Source organism: Zootoca vivipara, chromosome 2, assembly GCF_963506605.1.
Source record: "Zootoca vivipara chromosome 2, rZooViv1.1, whole genome shotgun sequence".
Classification (NCBI taxonomy): domain Eukaryota; kingdom Metazoa; phylum Chordata; class Lepidosauria; order Squamata; family Lacertidae; genus Zootoca; species Zootoca vivipara.
The window spans coordinates 50,603,796-50,622,608 of record NC_083277.1 but is presented as its reverse complement, the minus strand read 5'-3'; the positions used below and the strand labels follow the sequence as shown (position 1 = coordinate 50,622,608).

At 39.8% G+C, this 18,813-nt stretch overlaps 1 protein-coding gene across 9 annotated transcripts in view; it reads right to left on the bottom strand.

Annotated features, from left to right (window-relative positions):
* PBRM1 (polybromo 1) overlaps positions 1–18,813 on the bottom strand; it is a 65,357-nt gene that overhangs the window by 15,266 nt on the left and 31,278 nt on the right. For 3 of the 9 annotated variants that reach the window (XM_035106138.2, XM_060271500.1, XM_035106139.2), the window contains exons 17-27: positions 15,833–16,475; positions 14,561–14,772; positions 12,924–13,109; positions 11,875–12,032; positions 11,171–11,437; positions 10,509–10,654; positions 10,173–10,330; positions 8,934–9,117; positions 7,773–7,983; positions 6,661–6,862; positions 1,769–1,933 (exon numbers count right to left, since the gene is read on the bottom strand). In XM_035106138.2, coding sequence (XP_034962029.1) covers positions 1,769–1,933; positions 6,661–6,862; positions 7,773–7,983; positions 8,934–9,117; positions 10,173–10,330; positions 10,509–10,654; positions 11,171–11,437; positions 11,875–12,032; positions 12,924–13,109; positions 14,561–14,772; positions 15,833–16,475 — 2,532 coding nt within the window. The remainder of the gene's footprint in view (positions 1–1,768; positions 1,934–6,660; positions 6,863–7,772; positions 7,984–8,933; positions 9,118–10,172; positions 10,331–10,508; positions 10,655–11,170; positions 11,438–11,874; positions 12,033–12,923; positions 13,110–14,560; positions 14,773–15,832; positions 16,476–18,813) is intronic. The other 6 variants (XM_060271499.1, XM_060271501.1, XM_060271502.1 and 3 more) reach the window with 3 other exon arrangements.

Sequence of the window (18,813 nt, the reverse complement as noted above, 5' to 3'; positions counted from 1 at the left end):
GTGCACTTTATTAAAAAATAAGACATCCCTCAAAAATAAGCCATGTCGTGTTTTTTTGAAGAAAAAATTAATATAAGACATGACTTATAATATGAGAAACACGGTAAATCAGTGGGACAACTTTCTATTAAAGACTAATATTCTCCTTTGTTACATATTCTCCTTTTACTTATTCTCCTTTCCTTTGCAGTCTCCTTACCACTTCCCAGCCTGTTTCATGGAGTCCCTCAATCCTCTGGAACAGGCTTTTGTGGAGTGCAAGGGAAAGCGGAACCAAAATCTTATAGATCCCCATTTCATGAGCAGAACGCCACTCTCAAACCTCTGAGTGCACCCCAAAGCTGCCCCCCTTTTTTGCTGCATTACATTACCCTGCAGAAATGTTGCAATTATTCCTAGAGAATTACATTAGTTGCATATTTTTGAAGATATTCTTCAGACAAGATAAGTGTCTGAAAAAAAGCTGTTTATAAACAGATTTGGATCAAAGTGAGGTAAGTTAAGATAATGTGGTGAGAAAAACTGGATATAAAACGGTATATTGCTTTTTAAAGAGACGGTGAAGAAAAATAAATTTGATAGATTATGTGCTAGGTCCTATTAACAGACAATTCTGCCACCTTAAATATTATCAGAATAAAAAGACTTGCAATTTGTTTGCATGTATTGAAATACAGAATGCCTCAGAAAACACGTACAGTATTTAGATCCTGGTGATGTATTTATTTTCAACTACAGATTCAGAACGCATGGAGACCTAAACTAAACCAAATCTACTGGTACATACACCCGAATGCAAAATATTTATTCCTGTTCTTGTATCTGTTTTGCTCAGTTACAGAACTAGGTAAGCTTGGATGCTTAATACAGGTAGAGCCTTGACAAATTTGAATACACAAAACTAGAGGTTACTTAGTTTGATAATCAAGTCCTATATGTACAATTATCTAATAAAAACAGCTAGAGTTTAAGATGGAAATGAAAGCTTCCCAGCTCCTCCTCAAGGCTATGCCTTAGGAAGAGGAGGAAGAGGGGAGACAGCATAAGCTTGACGCTCATGCAAAAATACTAAACTGTGGTTCAACATTATGCCTGAACAATATAATTGCTTTTGAAATATCAGAGTTTACAAAAGTGGATTGCAGTGTGGCATGGAAGGGCTTGCTGTTCAATTCACACAAACCCCAAATCCTGCAAAAGAAATGAAAACCCCTTTGAGGTTTTCTACAATCAAGCGGTATATGCATTTTATGAAATAAATAAATGTTTTCCGAATCTCACTAAACACTGCTGCCAAGAACCCTAGCCAGTTCAACTGATGGATAAAATCAGTTCTCAAGTTTACCCTCACGTTAAGGCATCATGTTATATTTTCTCACAGTCGGAACGTGTCTAGTGTTACTGATGACATGCCACCCGAGAAAACCATCCACTCTTTCCCAGGTGTCCAGATTCTGCAGCATTCAGAGGAAACAAAATAGAATTAACAGTACAAACCAGGAGCAAGTTTGCTGACGAGGGAATGAGCTGGCAGAGACTTCATCGGGATAAGACTGCATGCTTAGGGTTAAGGGGTGCTATTTCTACCAGTGAGGGAAACATCTGTGTTTGTTTTGAACTTAAGGTTCTATGAGGAAAAGTTTCATAAGTGCTTTTCCCCCCACTACAAATAAAGTGACCCAAGAATAGCGTTCAGAGTTATGAAGGAGTTTGGTAAAGTGGATGAAGGGAGGGGGGGAAAATGGTCAGAGCCCCTATTTGTTTTTACCTGCAACAGGTGTCAACTGCGGATTGAGCATCCCCATTGGTGTTGGTGGCGGCACCACCCCCATTAGAGCCCCGACAGGAGTGCCTGCCCGGGGGGAGGAATTCTGCTGCTGTTGCTGTGCTGCTCGTTCTCTCTCCTGCTGCTCAGCAACCTTAGCTGCCCGCTCTGCAAAAGTTTTAGATTTTAGACTTTCAGTTCTGTTTCGTAACCCAGAATTTCAAAAATGAAAATGAAAATTCTCTAATCCCTGAAAAAGGACTAGTCAACATTGGCAACAAGTTTAGGCTTCAGTTGTGGGTGGGTGGGTGGGTGGAAATACAGGCTATTTTTGAAAATGCAATACATAATTTTGACTTAGTTTGGCTGCCAACAAAAAGACGATTAGAGAATCTACGATGAAAGGGCCTCAAAAGAGTCAACGAAAAGTGGGCCTGGATCCCGAGAACCAAGGCTTCCTCCGGCCTGCAGTCCTCTGTGCCCTCTAAAAACTTCTGCTGAGGGTCAGGGGACCCTCTGATCAGAACAGAAAGTGATGCAGGGGGATACAGGGGGAAGTTGCCCCAAAACTGGTGAAGGTTTTTCAAGGAGGACGCAAAGGAGGGGAGGGTGGAATAGGAAAGTCTCCTTCTGCAAACTACTTTCCATTGGTGGTTCTCAGAATCCAAGCTATGCGATTTTAGAGCTGATGACCTTTTAAAAAGTCCCACCATCAACGGTACCATCAGATAGTAGCAGCTCAGCATTAAGAAATACGCATACCATGACAGCTTGGCATAAGACACTACGTACCACATTTGCAATTCACAGCCTGTTAGGTCTAGATTAATTCTGTACATGCCAGTGGGCCTGTTTCAGAGTAGATGAGCTACAGAGTACAGTACATGTCAACAGATTTGCTCTGATCCAAAACAAGTATCCAGTTAGACTTTAATAGGGCCAGTATTGTCCCAGTTTTTAGCTCCATCTTTAACATAAAGCCCTGTGATTAGAAGGAGGATAATTCTATTTTCCACCCATCTTGGTTCTTCCAAACAAGCTTCTTTAGCTACCATGAGAACAATACATTTGCTAAACATAACAAAATCTGTTTGGAAGGCATTTTTTCCATCTATAAAGGAGTTGTTTAAATGTAATAATATTAATAATAATAATGAATTATTTGTACCCCACCCATCTGGCTGGCTTTCCCCAGCCAATCTCGGCGGCTTCCAACAGAATATTAAAATATAATAATCTATTAAACATTAAAAGCTTCCCTAAACAGGGCTGCCTTCAGATGTCTTCTAAATGTTAGGTAGTTGTTTATCTCTTTGACATCTGATGTACACTCAAGAGGCTTGGCAAGCATTATGGTTTATCCTGAACTCCTGGGGAAAACTATCAAACAAATACAGCATCCCTTTCCAAGTTATTTCTCAGACCAAAAATGTAAATTTTGTTAGAAAACAACAAGAATGAGACAATTGCACAATTTGTCCCATCAAAAGACTAGTTTCCTAGCACAGCATTTCATATATCCCAGTTGCCCAACAGACTATTAATATTTTATGTAGACAAACAAGAAAAACATGATTCTTTTTGCACCTCCTTTGATTTAGGAACAGAAATAATGCATCCAAACTTATATTTGGGGGACATGAAATTACAGACATGATCAAAGAACACAAGGAAAAACACACATAGATATGCAACTGCAGTAGACGCAAATTATGTCTATTGTAGTATGTCTACTAGTAAGGAACAATCTAGATTACAAATGAAGGATGTGTGACAGATTCCTGTGTGTGTGCATATGTATAAAGTTTTAAGCATACAATATATGATTTATTTCGTAACACAAACCCCTTAAAAGAGATCAAAAGGCAAGGAGTTACTATATCGTCTTCTGTTTTAACTATGAAAAAGACATTTAGAAGTATTGAATTTTGATTATTCATAGTAAATTTAAAAAGAAAACACCACACTGAATCGGTTCTTAATATATACTCTTTGGATTAATATTTCTTTTATCATGTAAATTCTTGAGACTTGAGTTAGGACTACGTTCAGCAAAACAGCAGCCAATCTTTCAGCAATGGTTTTATTCTAAATGGTTTGTGTCAGATACCAGCAGACAAGAGAACAAAAACTTGTGATATTGACAGAGCAATTCAACAGTACCAAGCAGACACAGGAGCTGAGCTTTGGAATTTCACTGTCAAATCTACCAAACCCAGCCGCCAAACCTTACCTTGCAATCACTGGGTACAGTGAAATGTTAAGACATGAACCTTAATTTCTCATGTCAAAAAATTATTGCTTGTGCATATTTCTTAATTACTTTGCTTATCAGGGAAGTTTGTCATGCATAGCTTTTGACTGTTTAGTGCTTAAACATTCTGTTTTGAGTTAATAGTGGTTTAAAGCTCAAAGTTTTGTTAAAATCCATTTTCACTGCTTACTGAATGGTACTTATTCGGTATATAAACCCTGTAGGAGTCTATTCTAAGATGTTCATTAAAAGCACTTAAGGAAAGAAAATTCCTTCTAATTTTTAATGCCGCTTCATACCAGATACTTTCCCTTTTGTCCATAAATCTATTTAAACAAAACATACAAAACAAAACAAACAACTTTGCTTTGCCTCCATGCCCTCATCTACAAAAGAAAGAAAAATCTGCCTTTTGACAAAAATGGCTGATAAAATGTCAGTCTGAGAACAGAAAGTTGTAATCAAATTAAGCACAGATTTCAATACCGTAGTGTAGTCCCAAGCAAAATAAAAAGGGATATAATCATTATGGATAGGAGTGAACTTCAAAACAGCATGGTTCAAATGGAAACTCAACATTATTGCTTTGAAAAATGTCAGAGACATTGCACTGGCTTAAAAAAATGTATCTCAGCTTAATAAACTGAGGTATGAACAAACTCATGGGTGCATAACCAGCTCCTTTGCAATGGGAATGAACAAACCAAGAATTATTCCATTCACTGTAAGTTAAATGGGAAACAATGGCCAATAGCTTCAAAATGAACTCTGGCATTATCTTCTAGCTTGTTCTGAACCCATAAAACATAGTTTTCCAATACAAGCATGCTGTGAAACTTCAGTAAAGGAGACTTTCTGGCTTGTCCATTCATGGAAAGGGACTGCAGGAACAGCCAAACAACTTGTTCGTATCTTGGCTTATTAAACTAAGATATGACTGCCTGAACGTGTCCACATTTCTATGTGTCAGTACATGTAGGAAGGAACGAGAGTTTGAAAAAAAGGAAATGAAATGGAACCATCTATCATTCTAGTTCTGCAAAGAAATGATACAGCAAGTCCACAGTAAAGGAAAGTGAGATCCAATGACCAACAGCATTTACTCTGAATATCAAACTTGCTTTAAAATGACTTAGTATCATCTTCAGAGCTTAATAATTATTCCTAAATTTTCTTTTCTAATGCTGCAATAAATACCTGAAAAACATTCTAGCCTACGAGTTTAGGACTATAAATTCATTTGGAAACATGCATCCTACAAGAGACATGCAGGCTTTAATGAAAACCTACCTGTGAGTACATGAAAGAGTTTGATTATTATAAGCTGGCTATATAATTATGCTGCTCAGAGAGCAGAATAACAATTTGAGTTAGGGAAACAAAAGCACATCTGTTTGGGTTAAGTAGCCCAAGACATTCTAATAAATGTATTTTAGTTTCTCTGCTCTGCTTTAAACTTCTTTCATTGCTTTGAACTCTCTGTAATCCTTTCATTTTGCTTCTATGTATCTTCACTATGCAGCATGTACTAATGCCCTGATGTTAAATGCTGGGCTAGCTATCTGAAACCAGTATTTGAACTTCACTCTTGCAGCTCCTGGCTATAGGAATCATAGAATTGGAAGGGCCCTTGGCGGTCAACTAGTGCAACTCCCTGGCTCAATTCAGGATGAAACTACAACTACCCTGGCAGAGGCCTGTCCAGCCTCTGCTTAAATACCTCCAGCAAAGGGGAGAGCTGCTCACCCCTCCAGCAATCTATTCCACTGTTGAGCAGCTTGCACTGGTAATATTAGTCAAAACCTGCTTCTCTACAATCCCCATCCATTGCTCAACTTTTCACTCTGCTACTTCTCCTTTCCAGTTTTTCTTCTTCTCCTAATTCCTCTCTCAATCTACTTTAAGCCCACTTGCTTCCTTTAGATCACTGGCCTTCAACTGGTGGGTTGGGACCCACTAGTGGGCCGCAGGCTGGTCCAAGGTAGGTTGCAAACAGAAGCACTGCTAGCATTGAAACATATGGTAAAAGATTAAGAAATGTTTGGGTTGGATGTGGGTCCTGGGTCTGAACAGGTTGAAGATACCTACCTTAGATGACTTTCTTCTTGGGGCCCTGGCTCCTCCCTAGCAGGCAGCTCAGTCGGTCTGTTCCAGAGGCATCACCACCACTACCAATTCCCTCAAGTACAGTGGTTCTCAACCCCCCCCCCCCGACCACCTGAAAATTGTTGATGGACCACTTAATGATTTTACTGCCTCTTGCGGCAATTTCAATGTGGTGTGCTAAATGCCATAATGATTTTTAATTGCACCGTATCTTTATGCTATATTTTACTGCCTTATAATTTGCATTCCATAGGACTTCAATACAATGAAATAAAATAAAATAAAAATAAAAGCAATAAAATACCATTAAAAATCAGTAGGCATATTTAGCGTCAACATGCCATGGGCCACCTGAATTAAGCTTGCAGCCCACAGTTTGGGAACTCCTGTCTTAGTGCATTATAAGTTTCTATGGGGTAAGTGCTTATATATTTAAAGCTCCAAAGACAGAAATATAAGTTGCCTGCCCTCAAAAGGACACCGAGTCTTTTCTGAAAGGGCAGAACAGTTTCACATCATTACACCTTTAATTTACCTTCATACTCAGCTTTCTTGGTTGCTTCCAAGTTTCTCCACTCTGTTCCAACAAGTCTACTGAGCTCTCCAAATGAATAATCTGGGTGCTGAGCTTTAATAACCGCTCTCATCTCACTACTAAATAGAATGTAACCACTCATGTTGATCTTCCTCTTCGATCCTTCCTTCTTTACACTGCCCTTGGCAGACTTGGGAGTGGACTATGGAGAAAAAACACACCTATGGTCATAAATGCATAACAGAAAATTCTCAAGTTAGAAAGTGAAGGCTAGAGAATCTAATCCTCAATTTCTGACCTTTTCGTCTTCATGATCATAGTTTTAATGGTACAGTCATACCTTGGTTTTCGAACAGAATGGGTTCCAGAAGTCCATTCGACTTCCGAAACGTTCGGAAACCAAGGCACAGCTTCCGATTGGCTACAGAAGCCATGCCGGACGTTCGGCTTCCGAAGCTAAGTTCGCAAACTGGAACACCTACTTCCGGGTTTGCGACGTTCGAGTTCCAAGTTGTTTGTGAACTAAGCTGTTTGAAAACCAAGGCACAACTGTATTGGATCATTTTCAATGAGGCAAGAATATTTGGCTGTGCAAATCTGGGAAGATGGCTGCCATACCTAGGAAATGGTGGTTGCCTCTAGGGTTTACAAAACTTGGGCAGCACTGCAGTATATCTGCCATTAATTAATGTTCTTCCAAATTGCTTTTAGTTTTTTCTAGAAACTGCAAACAATCCAAAAGCAACTTATTTCTTATTTGGTTACTCAAAGATTTTCATTTGCATTGAGTTGCTGCACCACATATCACAATTTCCCCAGCATTAAATAAAAGACATAACTTGAAATCACATGGGTTACAAAATTATTTTCCTCAGGTATATTATAATTCATTTTACAAAAGTATATATAATGTGTATTCGATAGAAGATCTCTAAGCAGTTTTTAAAAGAAAATAAATTGTATACTGTATTGACAAAATAATATTGAAAATTGCATTTCTGTATGTTGAGTTGAATACAGCTCACTACAGCCAAAAAGCACACATCTTTTAAGCAGAGGAGGAAGAGGATGAGGGAAAGGTCTCAATTATGTGATTTTGTAAAAGACGTTACCTGTGGCGGAGTGTATGGCATTATATCCAATTCATTAGAAAGTGGAGCCTGAAGTTGCGGCATTGTTGGCGCTTCTGTAACTTCACCTTCCTCTTCTGCAATCTCTTCAATCTCTTCATCACCTCCTTCCAGCTCAGCAAATTTGGCTTCTAGCTGCTGAATCTTCTTTTCCAGAAGGGGAGATGGCTCCTTCTGAGGAATTATGGGTTTCCTAAGAAAGTATTCCATATGAATAAAACCCCTCTCTGCACAACATAGGATAGAATTCAACGCCACACTGAGGGGCATCCATTTGTATGCCAAGCAAAAACACTTGTGCTGATGGAACAAGCTCTCCTCTCCCCCCACTGTATTCTGTTCTGGGGGTTCTCCTGACCCTGCTGAGAAGATTTGGGGAGAGTGATGGAGAGGAGGGAATATCCTGTTGCACTAGTGGGACTCATGCTGGTTTCCGTTAGGGCGACAGCTCAGTTGAATCTGGCCCATAATCCCTAAATTCTGCTTTACAGTAAGTGTTGCATCAGGAAGAAGTAGGAACATATTAAAAAATAAGTGAAATGTTTGAAAAAGGTAAGCAACTGTTGTTTGAACTCAATTTTGAAACTGCACAGAATAATTATTTAGAAATCTTCCATATAGTAGGTGCACACCACAAAGAACAGAATGGCTTTGGTAGCCAACTCTAAAATGTTTGCGAATGTTAAACTTTTCTAGCAATGAAATCAATTTTTCTAATTGCAAATCCTTCAACGAAAAGGATGTCGTTCTGTACAGCCCTTATCTAAAATGATAATATGCCTATTTTTGTGCAGTGATATTTTAAGAAATACATCTTGGCAGAAATTAAATGACAATATTCAAGTTCACCATTGCCTATTTAAAATACTGTTGTGAGTTGTTGTTGTTTTGGCCGGGGGGAGGGAAATGGCAGGCTATATGCCTGAGACCCTTCTAATTCCTGGACCCAATACAAATTCGATTTCTGGAATAGCCAAGCTAGCTTCCTGGTGAGGTAATGGCCCTCTACGTTCAATGGATCTGAAGATGCTTCAGTTTATACCACTACATTTTATAAAGGACATTTTTTCCTACAGTCAAATCAACTTAAAGATCTCTACCCCCATTATCTTTGATAATGCTTTAAAAGCAAAAACATCGTACCTAAAGTAGTAAATTTCATCATCTACTACTTTTGCTGAAAGAGAAAATCTTTTCAATCCCTTAAATTTCTTCATCTGTTTGTCACTTTCATTATAGCGGCTTTCACAGAGGAGAACATCATTTTCAGAGATCTCAGTTGGCCTACAGGAGAGGAAGTCTTTGAAACACAACACAGCACACTTTCCTGAAAGAGAGAAAAATAAATTAGCAGCGTTTTCCACACTAACAGTTTGAAAGCTAATTTTTGTTAACAGGCCTGCATATTTTAAACCACCAAAAAGTTCATGATAATATACTGAATCATCACACATAGCCTACAATGGAACACCTAAGCCTCATTCCAGGTCACATGTTGCATGTGACTAGGGGCTCCTGCTGGGAATGCATCTCCAATGCACATTGACACAGCCATGAAGTTAAATGGATATGATTACAGCATTCATACATGGAACTCCTTTGCTGGATTGGGACAGGGCTTCCTTGCCGGATCTCTTCATGACAAATACAGTCACACCTTGGTTTTCGAACAGCCTAGTTCTCCCGAATGATCGAAACCAGGAAGTGACTGTTGCGGTTTTCGAACATTCTTTTGGAAGCCGAACGTCCCATGGGGCTTCCATGGCTTCCGATTGGCTGCAGGAGCTTCCTGCAGCCAATCAGAAGCTGCAATTTGGTTTTCGAACGTTTTGGAAGTTGAACGGATTCTCCTCCACTTAACAGTGCCAATTTAATTCCACACAGACAAGAAAACCATTCATTTAAGAAAATTTAAAATAAGTGTATGTACCATTCAAGACTAGTTAATTATTTTGTTCATAAGCCTTTACTTCTAGTAATATCGGCAATAATGTGATACAGGTAGCTTGAGTCAGCAGCTGTTTAGGATGACCACAGTATTGCCAAAGGCTATATACACAACACAATGAGACGGTCCTTCTCTAGTAAAAAAAACCTACTGGATTTCAAAGCATATTTATTTTCCTCTGTTACTAGTTCTAGAAGAATGAATAGGGCTTTTTAAAAAACCCCAAATGAATTTATCATACAGAATTTATTCTGTACCAGATACTCAGGTTTAAAGAGTTATGTACACCAAATCCTAACATGAAACATAGCAAGAACATGAAAAGGAAATGGAAATGGAAATGATAGAATTGTACTGATTCCCCCAGTCCCCAACTGTACTGTTCATTCAAAACACAACAGTTATAGTAAAAAAGATCAATAATAGTTGGTTACCTAGAATGCATGTCATGGGGCAGGTCTCTTCTAAGTTACTCAAAAACACTTCCTTCTTGTAGAACATTTTAGTTGGCTCATGTTCAGTTTCCTCTGGGTGTATAAAGATTGGACCAAAGAAATAGGCAGCTCCATCTCTTACCCACATTTTTTCTATTCTGAAAAACACAGAAAAAGATTTGCTTCAGAGTATCCCAAGATGATCGCCAAGTCAAAAACCGAGCCATTTCCCCCAATTACTTTACGGTTTTATTCATCTTTTGCGTTTGTACATGAAAGACTTGAAACCGTTTTCAATGATGCAACTATATTTATAAAGCTACAAGAAAAAGGTACCTGCCAACTCGTGGTCGGACTAGACCGTGTGATTTTATGAAGACACAATCCCCAACCTTCAGCCACATGTCATTGTAACAAAGCTGTTCATAGTAGTGACACCCAGGTTCTCCATTTGCCATTTCTACTGGAACGTCTTCTTTGTCCTGTAAATAAAGGCAGACTTAAGAAATGGGGGAAGTTGTGCAACTCTTCTTAAATAAAATGGTACGTTAGGTATTCAGCCTCACCCAGGAGCTACTTGCATAAGCAGGGACTGTGACATCCAGACCCCCGGATCTCCTTTAATATGCCATTCAGCATAGCGATATGGCCATTGTTTGATCAGAGGGGTGCAAACTTTTCAGCTTGCCAGACAGAACAATCCTGACTCCTTTCCCTCCCTCACAGTTCTGGGGATTCTCCTGGATATGAGAGGTAGAGCTGAGTGTCATCCACATACTGGTGACGCTTTAGTCCAAACCTCCAAATGACTTCCCCATGTAATTTCACGTGGCTGTTAGATGTGTATATGGGAGACCCATGTACAAATCAGAACTGTCTAACTTTGAAGCAGGTAAAAGCATCAGCTATTCATTCCTAAACTGATAAACCATGTTAAAAACCTACAGACAAGCCCAAACGTCAAAGCATTTAATGGCTAGCTCTTCAAATGTGTATACCTTTTCGAGGCTAAGGGCGTTGTCTCCCACTTTGATATCCTCAGACATTTCAGTGTGCTTTTCCTCATCAATTTTGTCTGTATTCGCAAATACCGAGGCAACACGAACCACAGGCAAGGGCACGTCTCGAGGAACAAATCGTACAGAGCTAATTGGCATGGTCCATAGTTTAATCTTCTTAAAGGACTTGGTCTTCGCAGAATAACGTGATTCGCAAACGTAAACGTCTTCATCTCTAAATTTTTCTGGGCATAGCTTAAAATACTCCTAGTCAATGGGAAAAATAATTATTCAGAAAAAAATAGTTCATATTGCAGAAACATGTGCATTCAAAAGCCATTGTTTGTGATGTTTCCTGGAGCAGTGTCAGGGCTCAAATGGCCACCAACATCCTGTAAATCTGGAAGCCCACAAGTTCCTACCAGGTTGCTCTGAGGTTCTTAAACAAATGCCTTTCCTCCCTACTTTACATGCTCTATAGACCTGCAGACCTAGGTAGTCTCCCAAGGGTACAGAAATCATTCCCTTATCTTTTGGTGGCCTCCTTTCATTTCCCAACTGATAAGTATTTGATTACTTGAAGAGGGCATGATGGGGAGAAATTTAATAAAACAGAAAAATGATCTCTAACACAACAAAACACTAATATTTGATCAGCATAGTGTTCATCCAGATGCATAACAGAACATCCAGCCTATTCTCACCTTAACAAACATGACCACACATTTGCCAAGAATTTTGTTCACGGGGACTTTGTTGTAATAATCACTTTTAAATACTTCTTTCTCCAAAAACTTTCGGGTTGCAAGATGGAATGTTTCATTTGGTCGATAAAACCAGCAGCCGTACAACCATTTTTCACCTAAAAACAAGACAGTTTTGTGATACAAAACAACTGTAACAAGTTATAAACTGATCCGCGGATCTTCTGTGCCAATAAAACGGCTGAGATAGTGCTAGTTTGTGCCTAAATCTTTGTTCAGGGAAAGTACATTTTAAAGTCTAGACCCGCAAAACTGTGGGACAGTTTCTCTTTGCATATTGTGATTGCGCAAATCAAAGACAGGCTGTAACCCTTAATTTTTTGAAAACTGAAGTTCACAAAATAAGATATTTGAGAAAGGATGAGATGCTGGTTGTCATTCATGCTGCACAGAACAGAATGGTGACCAGTTAACATGGCAATTGCAACAGCAGTGCTGTGGGGGGGAAGAAAAGTGACCCTTTGTTCTTAGGGAGAGGTGCCGCACTATGCTTGCGGTGCAGATGTGGCCTTGAGGCATTTGGGCATAGTATGGCTCTGCACTTGCAGCTCAGCCACAACCACCACCTATATTCCTCCCTCAGGTTTCCACTAGTTGTCCTGAGTGCGAAGTTAGTCAGAATGAAGTAGAGCTGTCTCCTCTCTGACCCGCTTGTACCGCTGTGTCAGGCAGGAGAAAAAGCTGAGAGAAATGGACCTGCTTCCTACAAGCTTTACTCCTACCTGGGTCAGCTGACGACATGTGACCCGTGCCATTGGCTATGGTGTCCCACGAAACAAATTGTTAGGGATCACCCTACAATCAGCCAGTGCTGTCCTGTCATTGAATTATTTAAATAATCTAACAGTTTGTTAGGGAAATCTCATGGTAGTGGTTCTATTACCATTTAATGAATTATGTGTTGTGTTTACAAGAGCTGGTATCGGGATATAAGACAGGGCATATAGGACAGCTGCTACCACCAGCATTAAGAAGACAGTCTTTCTTACCAGCTGAATCTTCCCACAGTCGTTCAATGCAGACTATGTGAGGTTGCAAATTGGCTTCTGCAGGTTCAACATAGACATAATCCCCAACATGATACATGCTGTTCTTAAAGCTGCAATCCTGGCTGTATGTCCTGTGTAAACTAGACAGTCCTGATCCTCCAGAAGAATCTTCACTCTTTTCAGCTTCTTATTCAACACAAAAGAAAACAGTGGGAATGACTTACAGTCAGTTTAAAAACCATGGGGCTCCTCGCCTTGTAACACTTTACACACCAAGGATCTTTCCTGTAAAGGGTGACCATTTCCTCTTAGAAAGTATTCCTAGTACCAGCCATATCAAGCAATATCCCCCATCACCATGCAATGCAAGGGAGAGGCACTATTCTTGCCACACAAGGGGTAGGACAGATTCCATCCCCTGATCACTGAAATGGGCCTCCAAAGCGGGGTGAGGAGGGGAGAATGAGCAGAAAGAAAGCAGTTCAGACTTGGCAGTGTATTCAAAATGGTGCAGCAAGGTAGGAAGGGGGCCTGCGGCCAGTTGTACCATCAGGACTTTGGGCAGAAGTCTAGAGCCCCACATAGCAACACGAGCATAAGGGTCCCCAAGTGCAGCAGGTCTAGCTTACCATATTTTGAAATGAAGTAATGCATATTGATGTTTAAAAAGCTCCCAGCCCACATGCATATAATACCAAGAGTCTATACATTACCAGTGCTTGTGACACTCCCCTTTTACAGTGATCACTGTTGCCAGTGATACTAATACAATCACAACACTCACAATATATTTACCGTGTGCAAGACTTGCAATTTACCAGCTAACTGAGTTGGCAGTTTTGAGCTCTGCTGAACAGTACTTTACTCATGACTGAATTACATGTAGGGGCAAGCACATCTGAATAGTTCAGTGAAGGCTGTGTAGGAAATACACATGTTGGCAATCATCTGACCAATTACTTTTCTACATTTGACGGTATCTTACTGGGGAAGATGACCCAGAAGGGTAGATTGTAAACGGGTAGATTGTAAACGGCCTCGGTCCAGTATACCTGAAGGAGTGTCTCCAACACCATCATTCGGCCCAGACACTGAGGTCCAGCACAGAGGGCTTTCTGGCAGTTCCCTCACTGCGAGAAGCCAAGTTACAGGGAACCAGGCAGAGGGCCTCCTCAGTAGTGGCACCCGCCCTCCCACCAGATGTCAAAGAGAAAAACAACTACCAGACTTTTAGAAGACATGTGAAGTTAGCCCTGTTTAGGGAAGCTTTTAATGTTTAATAGATTATTGTAATTTAATATTCTGTTGGAAGCCGCCCAGAGTGGCTGGGGAAACCCAGCCAGATGGGCGGGGTATAAATAATAAATTATTATAATTATAATTATTATTATTATAATTATAATTATTATTATGTTATATTTGGCATTCTCCTTTTCCTTTGTCAGAGTGTGTCAAGGCGAGCAAGAGAGATGAATGACACAAATGTACAAATCAGCTCATTTACAAATTCATTCTTATACTGCCCATCCTCTCTCAAGCAATGCTGATAATGCTGGAGAAGGTTCACCTATGTCTCCTTTCAGTATCTACTAAATGAAGAGTGACAATGTCCAGCCGTTTAAATTAAGTACAATTACCTCTCTTCTCTTCTTCTCTTTTGAGTTTGTCCTCTTCCATTTCCTTAGGCAGCTTTTCCTTCTTCTCTTTTTCGACATCGTTATGAAGATGCTTGGTAGTGTAGCTGAGGGCTGGTGACAACAGGATCTCGCCATTCTTGCAGAGTTCGTCACGGATTTTGATAAAGAACTGTTGAAGTTCCACTGCATCCTCATAAATCTCTGAATCCGTCCTTTAAAGAAAAGAGAAGCTGCATGAAATGACAACATACACAAGGTGTAGCTGAAGCATGAATGTGTCATGGGAAAAAAAAGAAATTTCATTGTTTGCAACTGATTTTTTTTCCCTGACCCTGGTTTGGATGTCATGGAAAAGTGTGATTTACCGGGTAGTTAGCCAGGGTAGAAGTGCAGAAGGGGAGGAGGGAAAGGCAAGCAGAAAGTGTAGAGACACACGGCTCATTCTCAGGACAATAAACCATGGTTTAATTGGCTAGAGATTGTGACAATTCCACTGGGCCAAAGTATTGCTATATCACAGGCACAGGCAAACTCAGCCCTCCAGATGCTTTGGGACTAGAACTCCCATCATCCCTAGCTAACAAGACAAGTGGTCAGGGATGATGGGAGCTGTAGTCCCAAAACATCTGGAGGGCCGAGTTTGCCTATGCCTGCTATATCATCTCAAAATCTGCAGTTCTCATATCATGCAGTAGTATAAGTTGCTTTTTTTTACACTTCTCTAAAACTTGTAGCACTATTTAGTATATATATGTTAGATAACCATCTGGCTTTTAACTAACTAAAAAATACTTACATATTGCAAAATCAATGAAGGTACCTTTCTGAGACATTACCTGAGACATTAAAGGTACTAAACATTAAAAGTAACAAGCAAAAGCTATTTATGAGGCTGTTAATGGAAAGTGGTTTCATGCCCCTGGAATAAGAGTCCAATCCCGCACTAGTAACTTATAGATTCTTGTATTAGTATCACTGGCATCAGTGATCACTGTAAGAGGGGTGTGTCACAAGCACTAGTAATATTTTTAAAAATAAAAATAAAAATTGTCCAGTAGCACCTTAGAGACCAACTAAGTTTGTTCTGGTATAAGCTTTCGTGTGCATGCACATTTCTTAATTGGTCTCTAAGGTGCTATTGGACAATTTTTAATTTCTTCATTTTTCTTTTGACTGCGTCAGACCAGCACGGCTACCTACCTGAATCAAGCACTAGTAACTTATATTAACTTAAGTTACTAGAGAGGTTGATAAAGGTAAAGTTTTACGTACCGGTTCATTCTCCTTGCCCGCTCCAGCACTTCAAACATATGCTCTTGGAACAAATCCAATCTCCGGTAGCGGTTATTTTCCACATTCCTTCGTATGATATCAAAAGTCAGGGGTGGCTTGTTTGGGAAATTAGGATCAACAGCAGGAATTTCAGCTAAGGAGTCACTGTAGCACCTGCCTTCATCGTCCTGATGACTCATTACAGAGACAAAAAGGTTATGTATAAGTTCCTGGATCAGCAGTGTTACATTTGGGACATGAGAATCTTCATCTCCTTCTATGTCTCTTCTAGTTTCTAGCAAAACTTTGTGCAGCACCAGAGCATCTTTGTAAATCAAGGATTCTGGCTCGTTGTAGGTGCAGGCGTTATTGAACATCATTACAAAATCTTCAACCATGGCATCAATGTCCTGATACTTGTTGGCCATCATGTGACTTCTGATCTTCTCCATATCAACCGGCTTTTTAATTGTCAGGTAGTAGTCAGGAAGCTCTGATCGAGATGGAAGCCGCAGGAAAATTGCACTAAGCCTTCTCCCTCGCTTATCTGTGTAGTTCTTCACCGCTTCGTATACTTCATTAAGTTTCTGTTGCATTGGAGTCATATATTTTGATTTTTTAGGGGAGATGCCAGTCTTTCTACCTAGAGAAACAAAATTTAAAGCTAGACTCAAAAAACCAACATTCTTGTGACTTCAGTTACTCAAATACTAATCTGGGTATATCATGTAACATTAGACACATGCAATTTGGTGTCTTTCACATCATAACTCCTTCGCTTTTTATTTTCTCTTGTAACAATATGAGAACAGAGTTTCTCTGTCTGCCCATCTCTCTCTGTCTCTCTCTCTCTCTCTGTCTCTCTCTCTCTCTCTCTCTCTCTCTCTCTCACACACACACACACACACACCATGGAAAAGGAAGTGTTTTGCAGAAAGAATCTGGAGAGCAACAGTGGACTCAGAGCATCTGGAGAGTCAAGTGAAATAAGGCTAGGCTACAGGTTCTGCCAAGCAGCACGTCACATATTCATATTGCTTATGTCAAAATCAAAAGGCACACTCTCAAACCTTCATTAGAACAGGGCTTTAACAAAGAGAATTATTCAACAATAGCAAATTTAAGTCCCCCTCTCTGGGAAAAGGACAAAGGAAAACTGAACGCTAATTGCGAGACGCGAGAGGGGGAAGAGACTTAAAAGTGTTTTAAACTAAACAAAGTGCAACTGAGACGCGCGAGGGGGGCCGTAGCCAAGCACAGCGTCTGATTGTCCAAATAACATACACAGACGTTTTTTCTTCCGGATATATTGAAAATAAGATTTGGAAAGATTTGAGAATTTAACCAAGAACGAGTGAAGGAAAGGGAGGTGAGAGTCTACATACAGAACGGGACGAACGACGATACGTTCCGAGAGGTTTTACAGTATCCCCCTCATCGAGTTCAAAGACTGAAATTTAGTATCGCCGAAACAACAACTTAGTATCGTTGAAAACAACAACTACTGAAGTAATAATAACGGCAATTGAGAAATTAAGAGACTGAGAACTAATTAAGAGTGTTTGGAAAGGGATAAGAAAGAAAGAAAAGAGAGGAGGTACCTTTAAGAGCTGCAAACACCGCTGGCGCCACCGGAATTAGTGGAACTACGAGGAAGGAAGAGAAGAGGAGGCGAGAACAGTGTGCAAAGAGAGACCTCCCGCAACAGCGACACCAGTGGTGAGCAGGTAAACGACACCCAAACCAAACTCAAAACCAATAAAAAATAAAAAAAAAAGACTGTTAACCCTTGCTGGGAAAATAAAATAACAACCATCCAAGGGGTGAAATATTAACTCAGCACAACACGCCTGGAGCAGGACAACTACATTATTAAAACAAGAATGGTTAGAAATTACAATATGGACTGTTAGAGACTAACTCAAAGGGAATTCCCAGATGTAAAAACTGCCTAACCAACCCTTTGAAGTAAAACCCCCCAAAAATTGAAAATTGAAATAAAGGAAAGACACAAAGAGAGAGATAAAGCTCAAGATCAGATGGGCTCAAAGAAGCATCAAACAATAAGTGGACTTGGTTCTGCACAAAACCAACTGCGTAGAACATCAATCGCGGAGGGAGAAACCAACTCAGATATGAAAGAGCTAATAGCATTGATGGAAAGAATGGAAAAGAACCTAGGTGACAAGATAGCAAGTCTAGATGGGAATATAAAAATAATGGATGGGAAAATGGAAATGATGGGATCTAAAATTGAGAAAAACTCAAATTTAATTATAGAACTTTCAGAACAAGTTAATCAACAAACTAAAAAGTATAAGGAGCTAGAGACATCATTCCAAGAAATCCAAACTAAATCACAGAAACAGGATGAGATAGTGAAAAAAGTTCAACAGGAACAAAGAGAGCTGAAAAGGCTTCAGGAAAAACACAAAGAAGAAGTAAGTGAGTTAAAGAAAATTCAAGAAGGAATTTATGATTCCATGGCAGTGCTGGAAATGAAGCAAAAAGAGATGATTCTCCGCGTGAAAGGAGTGAAAGAATCACAGGATGAGGAAATAGCAACCAAATTGACTAAAGAGCTGGCAGCCTGGTTGGGGGTGGAGGAGGATGACCTGACTCTCGACATTGACAAAATATATAGGATAAGACCAAACAAAAACAAGACTAGAAGTGGTCCGGGAGATTGCCTGCTATTTCTGAACTCAAGATTGCTGAGGGACAAACTTTTACAAAAAAGCAGAACTGAGCCACTAATTATAGAAGGAAGGGGGGTTGAGATAATGAAAGAGACTCCGGTCCGCATATTGAAAAAGAGGGACAATTACAAATTCTTAACGACGGCATTGAGGAACAATAACATATTGTTTAAATGGGAACTCCCGGAGGGACTTTCGTTTACTTACAAAGAGAGGAGACGTTACTTTAAATCAGTAGACGATACGAAGAGCTTTTGGAGGAAGTATTGTGAAGAACTAGGC